Source organism: Hipposideros armiger, unplaced genomic scaffold, assembly GCF_001890085.2.
Source record: "Hipposideros armiger isolate ML-2016 unplaced genomic scaffold, ASM189008v1 scaffold_61, whole genome shotgun sequence".
NCBI lineage: Eukaryota > Metazoa > Chordata > Mammalia > Chiroptera > Hipposideridae > Hipposideros > Hipposideros armiger.
Genome location: NW_017731411.1, coordinates 3743943 through 3761383, shown reverse-complemented (window position 1 = coordinate 3761383; position 17441 = coordinate 3743943). Strand labels below are relative to the sequence as shown.

General features: G+C 48.0%; 1 protein-coding gene across 1 annotated transcript in view; it reads left to right on the top strand.

The window, feature by feature from the left end:
- Positions 1-1925: 1925 nt before the first annotated feature.
- Positions 1926-17441, top strand: part of ADORA2B (adenosine A2b receptor) — a 23054-nt gene continuing 7538 nt past the window's right edge. The window contains exon 1 of the mRNA XM_019641490.1: positions 1926-2305. Coding sequence (XP_019497035.1) covers positions 1971-2305 — 335 coding nt within the window. The 5' untranslated portion in view covers positions 1926-1970. The remainder of the gene's footprint in view (positions 2306-17441) is intronic.

The window sequence follows — 17441 nt, the reverse complement described above, 5'->3', positions numbered from 1 at the left end:
AGCACCTCCAGCAGATATAACCCAGCGCTCCATCTTGCTGGTTGAAGCCTTCCCTGGTCAGGCCATCTGTCTTTCTCTACTCTCCTGGGCATGGCTGTCCCTGAGCAAGCCCTTTGCATGACCTCTGCCCAGGATGGCCCCCTACCAAATACCTCCCCACTGTCAAGCATTACCCATTCTGCAAAAACCACCTCCCCAGGAAGCCTCCTATAACTCTTGCACCTTCTGCCTTGTCCAAAGATGTGCTTGGACAAATTTATTGATCTCTCTGAGGTTCTAGTTTACCATATACGTGGTAATAGTAGTTTGTGTCAACTGCTATGGGAATGTGAGTGATGGAGAAGGTGATATCAGAACTCAGATAGCATGGAATTTGTGGGCTTTCCATATTTTAACATAAAATTAAGTTTTGTTATTATAGAAGTAACAAAACGAGATGGAAAATGGAGAGAGAAAAAAATCCCCTATAATAACTTCACCCAGCCAGGTCATCTACTGTGAGTATTTTTGGAGACTTTGTTGCCCTCATTGTTACATAGGCAGATATTATTGCTCATGCCTGTTAGAGGTTTTCTTCTTCTTAATATACCATACAATCCATTCATTTAAAGTGTATCATTCAACAGTTTTTAGTATATTGACAGATCTGTGCAACCATTGCATTTAGAATATTTTTATCACCTTGAAAAAAAATCCTCTACCTTTTAACAGCCACCTCCACGTTTTATTTTTTATTTTTGCTTAACATTATTTTACAAGCATCTTTTCCTGTTGCCTGACAGTCTTCGTAATTACCTTGTCTGGTGACTGCTAGAAAAGGATTTTGGGTGGGGGAATGGCACCACCAGGTGTGCTCTACAATGATGATGTTGGTGAGGATTAGGGAACCTGGATGGAACAGTGAGTGGAGACCCAGGGAGAGATGAGGGAGGCGTGATGGCAGCAAGGAGGGACTGACCTAGAGTATGACTTCCCAGTGGAGAAAAGGAAAACTCTGGAAGCAGAATCCAAAGCACTACTGTTTGGGTTATCAGGAAGGATGGAGAAGGGTGTCAGCAGCCTTCCTGCATGGGTGAGGGTGGGAAGGGGTGGGTGGGAAGGTCAATAACTGAGTCCCAAAAGAGGAGAGGGCACAGATTTGGAGGAAGGTTGAAGATGAGCTTGATTTTGGACTTGCTGGATTTGGGGGTCTTGGGCTTCCCTGGCAGAGTTCAACAGTTTGCAGTGGGGTGCTCAGGTCTGGTACTGCAGGAGAGAGGTTTTGGAGTTAAGGGTGTAAGGGCCAAGTGTGAGACCTTGGAAGCCTGAGCTTATCCAGGGTGGCCCTGAAGGATAAAGAGAGGGCCTGAAGAACACTGGCACTTTAGGGAGAGTAGGAGAATGAAGGATGTGGAGCAGGTCACCAGGTAGGAGAGAGCAGAGCTGCAGCCTCCTGAGCAGTGGCGGGAAAGGAAGAGAAGATGCGAGGCTGGGGAGGCTGGCGAGCGAGTGCAGGGGTGGCGTGGTGCAGAGTTGCAGCATCGCACAGCCATCCTAGCCAGAGTGCTGCAACACGAAGGGACAGGTCGTATAGGAATGTGTGGCCCAAGGTGGCCTGCGACAGCTCGGGACACACCCACCGAGTTGGAGATTCAGGGAAAGTAGGGGAACTGGACTTTATCAGATGTGATCACCACAGGACTCCTCGAGGCCCCACGCCCGCGCTCCGAGATGCAGAAACTGGGGTGGCCCTGCGCTGGTTTTGGGCAAGGGGCGGTCTCTGCTGGGAGTCTAAGACGGACTGGCAGAACGGCCAATGGGCATCGCCTCCTCTCCGCGGTCCCGCCCCCTGGGTGCCGGCTCAGAGCATGCGAGCCTGGAGGGTCAGAAGCTGCTAGAGGACGCGCGGTCCGGGCGTTTGGGCCATGCCCGGCGGGGCCCACGCGGCTGCCCGGCTCTCTGTGCGGCCCGGGTAGGCGAGGCCACCGGCCATGCCGCTGGAGGCGCAGGACGCGCTGTACGTGGCGCTGGAGCTGGCCATCGCCACGCTGTCAGTGGCGGGCAATTTGCTGGTGTGCGCCGCGGTGGGCACATCGAGCACGCTGCAGACGCCCACCAACTACTTCCTGGTGTCCCTGGCAGCGGCAGATGTTGCCGTGGGTCTGTTCGCTATCCCCTTTGCTATCACCATCAGCCTGGGCTTCTGCACTGACTTCCACAGCTGCCTCTTCCTCGCCTGCTTCGTGCTCGTGCTCACGCAGAGTTCCATCTTCAGCCTCTTGGCGGTGGCCATCGACAGGTACCTGGCTATCCGCGTTCCACTCAGGTGAGGCGCGCCGCGGCCCTGAGCCCCATCGGAGCCCCGCCAAGGACCCCCGCTCCAGGGCCAAGTTCCTGCCCCCAGGCTGAGGCGCGCGGGGCGCTCTGAGCTCCGGTTCCCAGCCTGAAAGACACCGGCCATCCCCAGAAACGCGAGCATCTGGGCTGCCCAGACCCTCTGGGTGACCCGGGCGAGTCCCTAGAGGCCTCTGCTCCCGGGAATGCGCACGCCTCTTTAAGGGCACCTGCGTAGGGACAACTCTAGGGGTCCCGGGGAGTGTGGTCCGCGGGAGCCTGGCCTGCCGCGAGCGGGTGGAGGCCGGGGAGCGGATGGTTGGCTGATTGCATCTCTTCCTCTGCGGCGAGAACTGTTTCCTCACGCCCCTCACCCGCGGCCGACTGGCGGCCAGACGCGGCCCTGTGAGTGAGTGCTGGGGGTCCGGCAACCGGGGGGAGGTTCCAGGGCAACTTTGGACAATGGGACTTCGCGTTGTCAGAATGGATACTACTCACGACCCAACTTCAGAATGTACCTAGCACAAAATTGGGGCCAGGCCGCCCTGGGCGGAGAAGTGACAGTTAACTTTGGGGAATGCTATGGACATGTGTCCCTGCATTCTTACTGGTGACTCATATCTCCTCCATATACTTTTAAAAAGAGGTAAAATGCTCCTCTTTTTGCCAAGAGCCTTAGGGCCTCATGCAGTTGGGTAACCTTGTTTATCCCCGCTGCTCTGTCCCTGCAGGCTGAGAGAGCGCCATCAGGATTTTAGAAAACTGGAGAACTTACTCATCTTCTCTCTCTCCCACTCTGAGAAAATGTGGGATTCAGGGGATGGAGCCAGCCAGCAAGGGAAGTGGAGCCCCAATTGTAGCGATCAACGAATTCAGAGTTGAGCACTTTAGAGCAGGAGTGTTAGGGCTTAGTGACAGCATTTATGCTCTGCTTTGGCATTTCTGGGTTGGGTGAGCTTGGGATCTCTTTGGGTTTGGGGCTGAGACAGGAAATGGAGTCACAGGAGTAGGAGGGAAGGAAAGGAATTAATTTATTGAGTGACAACTGTGTGAAGCAGTTTATATCAAATTTATATTCTTTAATCCTTGCAGTAATTCCAGAGGGTAGGTACTATTACCTGCGTCTTATAGATGAAGGGATGGTGGCTCAGGGAGATTAGAGTCTTGCTCAGGATGGTGCATCTGGAATGAGTGTCGGAGCCGGGACTTGAACTCAGAGCTGGCACCATATTCCCACTGTGCCTTCAGGCTGTCTTGCAGGGGCTGTGTGTGGTATCAGTGTTTGGGATGTGGGCAGAAAGCAAACTGCCATTTCTAGACGTGGATCCTGCCTGCAGTAAATTGATGGTTGGAAGGGAAATGTGTCTGAAAGAATTGACTGGGAGAATGCTCCCAGAAGCCTTTTTAGCAGGCCGACACATTGAGCCTGGTCGCTATGGGTTGTGTTCTGGATGCCAATCTGAACAGGAACCTCCTGCTTGGCCGGGCTGTGAGCCTGATCTGCCTGTCTGGGCCTTTTCCATGTGCTGCTGCCTTTGGCATCTGACCAGCAGGCCTCATGCATGCCATCGGGTGTGAGAACCCTGGGATTTCCAAGGTTTAGGGCGGCATGGCACACTCTTCTCTCTTGTGATCCCTTTCCTGCCTCTTGGTCCTCATGTTGCTTACTTGATGGCCTTTGGACTGTTTGCATCCAGCAGGCAGTCTCAAGTCCCTACCCTGAGTTGCCCATATAACAGAAGCCCCTTGGGCTTGCCTCTGGCAATGGTCCAAAGAGACCCCAGCTCAGTGGGAGTTACTAGAAGAATCCCTTGCGCTCCTTGGAGCAGGAAGTTCCATTAAAAGTTTAAATCTGTTAGTTCTTGTCCTGGTTTGTGCTGGGTGGAGTCTTGAAAGAAATGGGTGTGGGTGTGTTAAGGGGAAAGAAATGTGAATCACAGGCCTCTAACTTCTCTTTTGCATCTGCTAAGAGCAGGAGAGGAGAGGTAGGGGTAGGGAGGGCAGAGCGCTCAGTGGAGAGTCACCATGAAGCTCATCCCATCCCTGCCCTCCTGGCCTACCCACGTGAGTTTAGAGGTCTGGAAGAGGTGTGTACAAGCAGCCCAACTCCCTGTCCCAGGAAGGTATGGGCCTCTGATCTGTCCCCACCCTCATGGTTAGAAGAGATGTACCGGTTCAGGGATCCTGAGCCCTCCTGGGGGCTGGTTCCAGTGAGCAGGCTAAAACGCAGATTATAGGTGTGTCCGTGTCCCCTCCCCCCACTTAGCCCCCAACCCTGGGCCCTACTGAATTAGAATCTCTGGGGTGGGGGTGGGGGTGTGTGATTCCAGTATCAGTATCTTTAAGTGGGGACTTCTTGTCCCACCAGAGTCTGGAAACCTTCCTGGAGTCAGGAAGACTTGAGGCCCCCCTTCACTGCATTGACATGGGCCAGGGGCCAGCTCTGACTTGGCTCTGAAGCCTCCCTTGAGGTCATGGAACTCCAGGTGGGAGTAAAGTTGGAAGTGCCCTGTTTGGGAGGAGGTGTCTTCCCCTATAAAGGCAGTCAGTGATGAAGATGAGGTCCAGGGAATGGGGGCAAATACAATCCTTGGACTTGTCCTAGGTTCCACCCAGTTCACTGGTGTGGTAGGTTTGGAGGGAATTTGGGTCCCAAGGCTCTGAGTGCAAGTCCTGTGGGGTCAGCTCTGATCACAGCTCAGGGCCACAGAGAACGCAGGCATTTACTAACCTGGGGAAGATTACAGTGCAGGAGGAAAGGGGAGCCCCGAGGGGATTCTAGGGACAAAAATGACAACTTTGGCCCGAATTGAAAAGGAGTAGTGTCTGCTCACATCAGGCTTTCAGAGTGAGGTGTACCTATAAACAAAAGAAAGTCCACCTCCTCTAGTTCAAGTCCACACAGTTCCTGATGTTCCTGGCAGAGGGTCCAGTCTCAGTGGTGTCACTGGGAGTGGGCAAGAGGGAGAGCGTGCAGGTACACACAGCAGAGCCAGATAGGCATTCCTGTCGGAGCTGGGGGATGTGTGCCCGTGGACCCCGTGTGTCTGTTCAGGCTGCTCCCTGACTCTCACTTCACCCTCACTTCTGACAGGAGCACTTTCTCCTCGCTAATCTTACCCTGTCCCCTTCTTGCCACTGCCCCAGCTGAGATGGGATGGGGAGGGTGACTGTGATTCACCTCTGTCTCGGGGCCTTCCTTACCCTACTCTGGACTGTTTCCCTGCACTGTGGTGTTGAGTGTCCAGTAGGCTGAGGCCAGCTGTTTCCCAGTGGGCTAAGGAGGGTGTTTTCCAGGGAGTGTTTGGCTGGCTGCATCCATCAACCGAATGAAAGGGGAGTGTTTGTCTGACCTGTCCATGGACTCTGAGCCTGTCACCCTCTCTTCCCCCTTTGTCACTTTTTCTGAGCCTCACATGTCTGGTCTGTGAATAGGGATTGAAGACTTCTTAGCAAGACTTGGTGCCTTGCGTAAACATGTGACCTCCTACCTCCTTTTAGCTGAGGAACAGTAGGGTGGGAGTTGGCAGGGCATTTGGGGTGTTTTTTCAAAAGTATTTTTTTTAATTGAGCTACATTTCCCATATGATAAAATTCACCTTTAATGTTGTGTTGAAATAAAACTGGGAAGGAAAATTTTGAACTCTGGGTCCTACCCCTCCAGCTTTTCCAAGGACTCCCTTCCTTGGGTTCTCCCTTCTCCACATGAGTATTTGTTTTTCTCTTCCAGATCATTCCTATTGTAGTGGGTTCAATGGTGGACCGCCCCCACCCTGCGCAAAAGATAGCGGTGTTCTAATCCCCAGAACCTGTGAATATTACCTTACATGGGAAAGGAATGACTACTTCCTTATATGGATGCTGAGAGGAGGAGCTTATCCTGGATTACCTGGTGGCCCCTAAATGCAGTCACATCCTTACAAAGTAGACGGGCAGAGAGAAGGAGGATGTGGTGTGAAGATGGAGGCAGAGACGAGCGCTGCGGCCACAGTCAAGGATGCTGGGCAGCCGCCAGAAGCAAGGACTGGATGCTCTCCTGCCAGCACCTTGATTTCAGGCTGCTGGCCTCTAGAACTGTGAGAGAATATTTTAAGCCACCAAGTTTGTGGCACTTTGTTACCGTGGCCCCAGGAAACCACCATTAATACATGAAAATGCTTAAGTCAACTCTCCATGAACTACACACCCTCTCCACTTACTGGTTTAACCTTTCTTTCCCCTCACAGTAAGCTTTTCCAACAGGTCATCCAGTTTCACTGCCTCTACTTTCGTTGTCACCACGGTGTCCCTGAATTGTTACTGTCAGGTCACTGTTGCACTGCTCCCTTTTTGGTAGAATCTAATGGTTGCTTCTTGGATGTTGTTGCACGTGTCCTCGTAGCAGCTCTCAGCCAGCTCTTGCGCGGCCACCATGGGCCACCTCATCTCTTCCTACTCCCCTATAACCATTCTCCACACAGCTGCCTGAGAGAATCATTTGAAACATGTGAGCTTACATCATTTCCCGGAGTAAAGCTGTGCAGTGATACCTAGAGTAAAATCTGAATGTCCTACCCTGGCCTCAAGGCCCTGCATGATCTGGCTTCTGTCCATCCATCTTGCGCCCCTTCCTACCTTACTTACCAAAGCCCAGCCATGCTGGTTCAAGTTCTTTCCCCAGCCACAGTCTCTGTACTGCCTTTCCTCACTTTCCCCCATCTGAATAGGCTTTTCTCAGCTACCACATTTATTTACCACTGACTCTATTGTTAAATTGTGTCTTTACTAGGTTATGGTCTCTTCCGGCCTGGAGCATGAGGTGAGGGTCTACCTCCGTGAGGGGAGAGGCTTGGGCTCATGTACCCAGGACCCAGTACTTGGCATGATGTCTTGCATGGAGTAGGGACCCACATTTTGGATAAATACATGAGTGACTAGGTGAAGAGTGTGTATTATGGAGGGAAGCTGGGGCAGTGTGGAAGGAATTATGCAAAAAATGACGTGGGGAGGGAGGGTCTAAGATGGCAGATCCCAGTAATGGGAAGAGCTCTCTGGTGACACGATGTCAGAAAAAAAGATCATCCAATAAGTTTTAGTGAAGAAATGAGGGGAAACCATCTTCTGAAAGGGTCTCTCACAGGTCCGAGGAGAACAGGCAGAGGTGCTCAGCAAGCCAGCAGGTGCTATGGGCAGGGGCTGGCCCAACGACATGCTGCAGTGCTCGGCGATGCCCCCTGCTCCTGGTCCTGGCTCTGGTGCTCATGCACAGTCCCGGGGCCATCCTGTTACCTGCATAAGGGGACTTAGCTCCCAGGACTGGGAAAAAAGTCACCTGGGACTCAGGAGGAGGGACTTGGGTGCCACTCTGCTGTTATTTACTCTCTGCTGTTAGCATACACGCTTCTCAACCCCACCTCCCAGCCTGGGCAGGTGCTGCCATTGGCTGTGGCTGAGTCCATGTCTGTAAGTGCTAATAGGAACCTCCAGCCTGGCTGGGGCTTGTTCCTGGGCACTTTAGTTCCCTGCTGGGCACATATGTGCCCAGGCAGAGGCTGAGGTGAGGTCTGGTCTGGTCAGTAAGGCCCTCAAGTACTGTCTCAGAACCTGGGTAATCCAATTCGGAGAGTCCCTGGAGGTCCTGTGCCCTTGCTGGGGTAGAGGCCAACCAGCTGGAGCACCTGGGAGCCACAGGGCAGGGAGAAGATGAAAGTGGAGCCTGTGAGCACTCAGTGTTGTGGATGAGAGAGTAGGGCTCCTTTGGGAGAGGGTGGCAGAACGGTCTGCCGGCCTGTCTGGGGACTGTGGCCTGGAGCTGCCCCCGAGGGCAGTGGGAGCACCGAGTGAAGCGCCTCTGTAGATCAGACCGCAGCATACTGCTCCGCGTTCTTGGAAGGGTGACGAGTCTGCCCCAGAGCAGCACTGGCAGCGAAGCAGCGCCTGGCCTCAGTCTCGAGAGTGTTTCCACAGAATTCTGAAAAGCACAGGTGGTTGCCTTTGATCATCTGAAATAGGCATGCGTAAAGGGACAAAAGTTAACATTCACACGACAGATAATCTGCGTTCCTTTCTCTAATGGCGTGCACAGGGTCTCCTGCCCTCCCAGCCTGGCACTGGCAGAACCAGTTGCTCTGTGAGACCCAGGCTCCATATCTCACTGTTTTGATCTGTCAGCTTGTCATCACAGCTGCAGGGACAGATATGAGGAATTATGTCCTCAGCTACCATGACATTAGAATTTTTAATATTGTGAACAGCAGCCATTCTTTGGGAGCCTTTTCTGTGTGCCAGGAACCTTACGTGCCTCACCTTGTTTAACCTTTACAACAATCTTATGGGGGCAGACACCTTCCCTCCTGTTTCACAGATGAGGAAACCAAGGCTCAGAGTTATGATTAGCCCAGGGTCACACAGAAGCCAGTACTGAGTAAGCCTGTCTTCCCAGGAACCTGAACCAGCATGTGAACAACTAAGGGGAGAGGCTCCAAGCACCGTGCTCATGCAGAAACACCTCCTTAATGAGCAGTCCATTCTAAGAGTGATGAGTGAGGACCAGCACATTGTGATTGGAGCACTTTAAATATTATAAGGAACAAAGACTACAGATAAATAGTAATATGGCTGACTGAGGAAGGAGAAAGCTATGCTTCGGCCAGTGTGCCCAAAATGTCACAGGATTTGACCAACAGCTGCAAGGACCTGAGGAGGATGTCTTTCTGCCTCTTCTTTCTTCAGATGGGGAAACTGAGGCCCAGCCTTTCCTAAAGCTTCAGCTTCATTGCTGACCTTGGACATTGGGCTTCAGACATAGTTATTCTCCCCTCAGCATTAACGGGTTGTGCTCCTGATCCCTGAGGCTAGCAGGCTGGAAGCACTGTCATAGGCAGCAAGAACTTAATGGCAGGTAGCAGATATACCTTTCTGACAAAGCTGAAGTTGAGAACAGACTGTCGCCAGCTCCAGGATGGCCTTCTCGCTCAGTCTGGGCTGCAGGAGGAAGAGGGAATGTTTTTTCTAGAGGGTCAATGCTGGATTGTCGGGGATAAATGGGAGGAAAGAGCATTCTGAGCTGAGGCAGAGCCTGTGTGCAGGAGCAGAGGGGGACACTACAGTCTTGGGTGTGGGTGGGTGTTTGAGAGCAGGCAGATCAAGGAGAACCTGGACGCTTGCTAAAGAGTTTGGTGTTGTCCTCAGGGTACTGGTAAGTCCATGAAGAAGGTGTTTTGTTTGGTTGTTTTGTTTTAACTTAGAAATCAGCAAGTGTGCACAGAAGTAAGTATTCACAAGTACATAAGGGCACAAAAGGGAAGGCGAAAGTGTCCCCTCCCTTGCCGCTTACCAGCCCCACTGCGGGCCAGCCCTCCCAGACTGTTTTCTGATGACATTTCTTCTGAGGGTCACTCCACTCTCTGTGGCAACACCTGGGCTTGTGCTGACATCTTTAAACAGAATCTGTTGACTCTACCACGTAACGGGGATTGTGGCTCACACAGCCCTCGTCCCAATGCTGCTCTTGCCAATTTTTGTTATACAGTATTTTTATGTTTTTCTGTGGATCATATTTCAGCCTCTATTTTTAATTCCACCAATTGTAGGCAGTATTTGTAAACTGTTAAAAAAATGAGGAAAAGTTTACTACTACCATTCTTTCGACATCTCTCCGCCTCCTACTATCAACTGTACCATTACTCTTAGCACACTACCTACCTAACAGAGGTTTTACTTTCAAAAAGGTAATTCATGCAGTTGTAAAGAAACCAAAACCACATAAAAAGGCAAACTGTGAAAGTAGTCACCAATCTCTGATCTATGTTTTCCCAATTTACCCATCAAAGGCAACCACTGTTTTACAATTTCTACACAAATTATGAACCGAACGCATTTATATTATACCATTATTTTTACAGTGTCAAGGTTCATACCATTTACATTTTATTCTATAACTATAAGAAAGTTTCCTGAACTTTGTAGAGAGTTTCTGAAAACTGAAAACTGATAATGGCATTTATGATGCTTTATTGGTATATTTCTTGTTCACCCCAGAACCGAGCAGTATGATTGGAGTAGGAAATGCACTCCTGTCACTAAACTTATGCTTCTCAAGAAGACAGGAGTAATGACCAGGTGGGGTGGATTCCATTTTTACATGCTATCCATTGCTCAGAATTACACCACATTTTGGTCTGTTTCATGTTTTGGATAATGACTTTCTCATTAGGAAATCAGAAGAAAGTTAAAGGAAGAACGTGGCTTCCCACATCTTTATGATGACCCAGCTTCTTCATCATCCTTGTCGCTGACTGTCCTAACATGCCTTCTGAGCATGCTGCATAGCTGTCAGTTGTGACTTCATTGTACTATTCGCATTGTTCGACCATTTCTTTTCTTCTTTTTTTTTTGTTTTAAGATTTTTATTGGGGAGTTGGGAAGAAGAACAGTGTTGGGGAATTGGGGAAGGGGAACATTGTGGGTTTTTTTCCAGGACCCATCAGCTCCAAGTCAAGTTGTTGTCCTTCAATCTTAGTTCTGGAGGGTGCAAGCTCAGCCCCAAGTCCAGTCACCGCTTTCAATCTAGTTGTGTGTGGGGGGGAGAAGTGGGGAGGGTGGTGAACCGGCAACCTTGTTGCATACTGAGCCATTCAGCCCTTTTGGCAGCCGTTGGCAGCGTGCAGCTGCTCAGCTCAATGTGCCATGTTCAATCTTAGTTGTGGGGGGGTGGGGGGGGAGGGAGACGCAGCCCACCATCCCATGCGGGAGTCAAACCGGCAACCTTGCTGCTAAGAGCACACGCTCTTGCCAGCTCAGCAGCAGCTCAGCTCAGGCACAGCTCACTGGCCCATATGGGAATCGAACCGGCCACATGTTGCTCAGAGCTCGCGCTCTTAACTAACTGAGCCACTCGGCTGGCCCATTCGACCATTTCTTGCATTCCATGTTTTCTTGCCCCTTTCTGGGACACCATATTTGTTTGTTTGTATACTCATCCTTAGGTAACCTTTTTAGAACATGGGAGATAAACTTCCTGGGTTCTCACATGCCAAAATGTTTTTATTTCTCACATGTGATTGGTAATTTGACTGGATGTGATTCAGAAGTTTAAAGGCATTGCTTTAATACGTATTGTTGCTCAAAAAGTCTGATGTGCATAAGATTCTTATTTGTGACTTGTGTTTCTTCTCTGGACACCTTTGGGATCATTTGCTTTGGCTTGGCCTGAAATTTCACGAGACTGAGTCTACATGTTGACTTTCAGCTTTTCTCCTTCACTGGGGATGGCACTTTTAGGCAAACTTTTCCGATCTGAAGACTTAGGTCTGTCTTTAGCTCTGAAATTTTAAAAAATAATATTTTCTTGATGATTTCCATATCTCCATTTTCTCTATTCTATCCTTCTGGGATTCTTAATAGATAGATGGATACTTCCCCTCCTTGACTGATCTTGTCTCTTAAATGTTCTCTTATATATAAATTTCTAATATTTTAGCTTTTCATTCTCCTCTCCTTTGAAGAGTTCCTTGACTTTCCCCCCTTAGTTCTTCTATTTTTTTTTATTTAGCATTCCTATTTTTATTTTGTTTTAAGGTTAAAATGTTTTAAAATTTTGAAAAGCCTTTTTTGGATTCACATGGCTCAGATTCCTTCATGTGACACTGAGTGTATATGAGTATAATCAAAACTCTTCCTCCCACCCCATCCTCCATCACTAGATCTCAAGCTTCAGCTTTGGGCAAGGGTGGAGGTGGGAATACATGCCCATCTCTGTGGTAGATGGGGGGACAATGACTGGGTAGGAGAGGCAGCCCACAAAGCTGATCCAAGCCAATCTTTCCCTTGATTTCTTTTCCTCTTGTAAATCCCATTCTGGAACCTGCTATCTGCTAGGCTGGAGCCTCTCTTCGCTGCCATCCCTGTTTCTGATCTAGGGCTTCATGCCCCATCCTGAAGATTCTATCTGCCTTCTGGTTTCTAGAAACTTATCAAAATCTCCTATTTGCTGATGTAACCCTCCACTTCTGTTTTTAGGATGGTTATGAATTTATTTCCTTTTGTGCCTGATATGGCCAGGTTTGCATTACAAAACAATGATGGACAGCAGGGAGGATGGATTGGAGGAGACTAGATTACGTAGGGTAGTCAGTTGTCATCCAGGAGAGAAGGAAGAAAGCATGACCAGGGCAGAGACTGTGGCGATAGGAGGAAGATTCTAGAGATGTTTGAGACATATAAAATCTGAACTTCTACACCAGAGAAGGTTGATATCTGAGGCCAGCCAAAGAATCTGACACTGTTTGGAGCAGAGGAGCCACAGGTAATGCCACATAGCCAACCAAAAGAGCAGGACAGAAAAGAATCCTGAGAACCAAAGATGGGACCTGAAACCACAATCAGTGAACAAGGACTAGAGACATGGCTGGTCAGGACCAGCTGGGGTGGGGCTTACAGGTGTGAAGCCTGCAGTGCCACTCAGCCTGTGCAACCGGCAAGAGTATCTGTGCCGACATCACATACTGCGTGGTATGAACTCTGACGATTAAGTTCACGAATGTGTTGCAACAATGTTGCTAACCTTTTTTGATGTCAGAGGGATTATTCATGATGAATTTGTACCAACTGGACAAACAGTTAATCAAGTTTACTATTTGGAAGTGCTGAAAAGACTGAGTGAAAAAATTAAGACGACCTGAACTTTTTGCCAACAATTCATGGCTCTTGCATCACGACAGTGCACCAGCTCACACAGCACTGTCTGTGAAGGAGTTTTTAGCCATTAAACAATTAACTGTATTGGATCACCCTCCCTACTCACCTGATCTGGCCCCCAATGACTTCTTTCTTTACCTGAAGATAAAGGAAATATTGAAAGGAAGACATTTTGATGACATTCAGGACATCAAGGGTAATACGATGACAGCTCTGATGGCCATCCCAGAAAAAGAATTCCAAAATTGCTTTGAAGGGTGGACTAAGCGCTGGCATCAGTGCATAGCTTCCCAAAGGGAGTACTTCGAAGGTGACCATAGTGATATTCAGCAATGAGGTATGTAGCACTTTTTCTAGGATGAGTTTGCGAACTTTATTGTCAGATCGCTAATGCTTGTGGCTGGAAGATGGGATCACAGGTGACAGCTCCTAGAAGACTTGCTGACTTAGCTGGATGTTGGGCATGATGCAGAGGGAAGAGTCCAGGGTGACTCCCAGATGTTTGGGCAGTGATACAATATAGTCTATAGTCAGATGTCCCCAATTATGCCAATCATATTCTTTATAGTTTTGTTTTTTCTATCTAGGTTCCAGTAAAAAGTCATACATGCATTTAATCCCTTTAGTTTCCTTTAATCTGGAATAGTTCCTCAGTCTTTTTTTTTTTTTCTCTTTTGAGACAGTAACATTTTTGAGGGGTCCAGGTTATTTGTTTACAGGAAGTCCCTTAATTTTAGTTTGGTTGTTTCCTTATGATTAGATTCACGTTAAAATGTTTTTGGTTGTTTAATGTTGGAATGCTATCTACATGATGTTGTATCCACTTCAGTCCATCACATAAGAAGGCATACTGTGTCAGTCTGTCCCATTGTTGGTATGTTAAACCTAATCGCTTGGTTTGCCAGGCTTGTCACTGTGAAGGTGTATTTTCCCCATTGATGCGTCTTGCCCAAAGCAACTACTACCATGTAAAATGGTAATTTTCTTTTTTCTTATTCCTTCCACCTTTATTAGTTGGCATTCTTCTGTAAAGAAGTTAGCCTTTTCCCTGCTCTTCCTTATCTTTTTAATATCAGCATGGACTTATAGAATTTTATTTTCATTTACGGTATTATAATCGATTCCTGTAACTCATTTTGATGCCCAAATTTGGCCAATGGGAACTGTTCAAGTTCACTTTTGCTTGAGTGCTCCCATCAATTTTGGGGGTACTTCCTCACTTTCTGGCTCAGAATGGTTTTTCAGACTCACGTGTTTTCCAGCTTGGGAATCAGCCATTTCTCCAAGGAGCCCTGCTTCCTTTCAGTAGAGAATGGTATTTAGAAACCAAGATTTGGGTGGGTATGCTTATTCCTACTGCAGCATCATTCCTTCTAGGCCCTTGCAATGAACAGAGCTAGGAGATGTTTTTCTTTTTAATAATGAGTTGGAAGAACTCTTGCTTATAGTAGAATGCCATCTAATTGACTAGGGATGACTGAGTTAAGCAAATCATCATTTGGCAACTTTCATAGCAATAACTGGTTCAGGCAAGAATCAACAGGTGCTAAAACTCATTGGTGAAAGTTTGATGAAAAGTAAAAAATTTACAAAGTCTCACAGTATCTATCACAGAATATCTATCTACTAATTGCAAAGGGAAAAAAATAGTTACAGTAGAGAAACCTAGCAGAGACCATGTAATCAAGTGATCAAAGTATCACCAGTAGTGGAACATACCGATATCATTGCCTCCTGGTATCTTCTTCTAACTGGTTGTTTGTGTATATGGAAGCCTATGCTTTTGACAATTAGTGTTATGTCTGAAGCAGTGTGTTTTTAACCCCAGTCATTAGAAGGGTACCTTTTAGGGGAGAGGACAAGGTATCTTTTCTTTTCTGATCTGGCTTTATGCAGCGGCCCTTTCTCTCAGGTCTCTTATTTCATGTGAAGGAGATCAGAGTCTATAGTGCAGGCACCTTGGGCTGTCTCTGAGTCCCACCTGATATATGAAACTAAAATGTGAGATTCACCAAAAAATAGCCTCAGTGGTGAACTCTGGGAAACCTAGTCCTGGCCCTCACCATCAATCTCAATGGGCTGAATCATTATCAGGTCACACTGCCTACTCTTGCCATAGTAAGCTGGTGGGGAGTGCTGGCAACTTTCTTTTCTGCTACCTGCATTCCTCATGCATTGTTCTTGGGTGACTGTGAAGGACAAATGGCATCTCTTCCAACCACCTTTCCATGTGGCAGTGGACTCAGCTCAGGCGCCAGCTAGGTCTACCAGCGGGATTCAGACATATCTGAACTTGTTGAAGTAGCTGAGCACATCTAGGAGCCAGAGTAGCTGAGGGTCCTAGCCTCCCTCAGAAGAAATTATCCTAAAGGTAAGCTCTAGTGAATACAGATTGCTCTATAGTAGATAGGAGGCACTGTCCTTTCCTTAGAATGCCCTGCAGACAGACTAACGCTATCACCATCTCAGACTGGAGACAAAGCAGATGGCCCTCAATATTTTTACCACAAATAGTAAATGAGAGACCTTCCCACTCTCAGACCTGAATTTCATATAAATAGAACCAAATGGTATCTACTCTTTTTGTGTAAGAATGCTTTTATTTGTATCTTAAATGTTTGCTAGAGTTCATTAGGGAAATCATGTAGGTCTTAAGTTTTCTGTGTTGGGAAGGTTTTTGGTTATATATTCTATTTCTTTAATAGATACAATGCTATTCAAATTTTCTATTTTTTCTTCTGTCCATGATAGAAAACCATTTAGTTCCATGAGAAATCTGAAACATGGGAAGCAACCACTCAGCATAAAAATTTCCCTCCTATACAGACAGCCTCTTGTCTATAAGCTGAAGCTCAAGACATGCTGACATTCCCCATGCCTTCTTTTGTTTGGAGTTACCAAGTGGGTGTCAAACATGTATGTGTGATTAAAAAGCCAGAGTTCTGGTCCCTTCTTATAAAGTTAGGCTTTTAATTCAGCATTTGCTTGCCAGGCCATGTTAGGTGTTTTGGATACAACAGAGAACAAGGTAGAGTCTATGCCATGAAGGAGTGCACGATTCGGTGGAAAGAGGAAGAAAATGCAGTTAAGTGGAGGTTCGTGAGGTGGGGGAACTGGGGAAATCGGTACCGTGGGAGCAGAGGCGTACATACTTCAGTACATACTGGTCTGCTTCCGGGTAAATTCCTGTAATGTGAACTAGTGCACGTGTGACAGGTACGCAGGGAAGGATATTAGTATAGTGCACACACCTGCTTTGGTTTATCTATGATTTTGCCCCAAGATTTGGAACAGTGGAAGTAGCATTACCGTCTTCAGCAGGGAAGGAAAAAGCCCCCAGTTTGACTGCTGTGCAGCAGAAGCCCTTTTGGGCACCCAGGAACAAGGAGAGAAATAACACTGCCTATCCTGGGCCTCCCTCCTCAGAAAGCCGCATCCCCGACTGTAGGTCTCAGGCACAGCTGGCCACACTGCCCGCCGTCCCCAACTTAATAACTGTGCCTTAGCTCAGGACTCCTTTCTCATTGACATTGTCTTGTCACCTATCAGCCCTGCTCTAATTAAAGTTTAGCCAGGATTTCCACTGGACTTTTACATCTCTAATATTTTATTACATCTCTAATATTCACTGTGGCAGCCTCTAGCCCTGCCGAACTGCCACCTAGGTGGTCTTAAGTATTTTGTTAATGCCTAGTTACAAAAGTTTGTAGGTTTTGAGTGGTCTGTCCTAACCCCGTTTCCACGTAAGTCCTGTTATTATTCAGGGCGATTTTAGAGAATATGAGGTTATTTAATTTTAGAGAATATGAGGTTTATGCTGCTTTATAGCAGAGATGTTTGTGTTACAGAGGAATGAAGCATGTGAGCTAAACAGAATATAAAGAAATAAGTCCCTAAACAATTTTAAGAAGCCGCAACAAAACTCCACATGCATTTACTTAGCGATTTACATTTATAAAGTACTTTGTACATATTATATCTGTGTTAAAAGCCCCAGCATGGAGGTGGATTCTGCAGCCACTATTATTGCCATTTTTCTGATGTCAGAGCTCAGACTCCATCCAGCCCCTGGCTGGACTGGCCAGGCTCAATGTCACTGCCCAGGGCAGCTGCCCTGAGAGCTGGGAACGCTGACTTCTAAGGCTGAGAGGGCAGCCTAGTTTCAGCTGAGGACTGCACAGCCAGGGAAGTCCCTGGCCCGGGAAAAGGCCAGAGACCCTGCTCTGGTAACAGGCCAGCACTTGTTATGCAGCACTTGGCGGCTCCCTTTTCATTATATAACCTGTGTCCACACTGTTCCCTTTTGTTGATTTCCCCCATGTGACTGTTATTCTAATAATCTCCTTAGCTAATGAGCCCCTTATATGGAGAATGGGTGGATCACAGTACAGCTCAGTGCACAGCAGTGGGCATAGCCACTTCCCAGACCGTGGACTTTCCCAGAACACCCC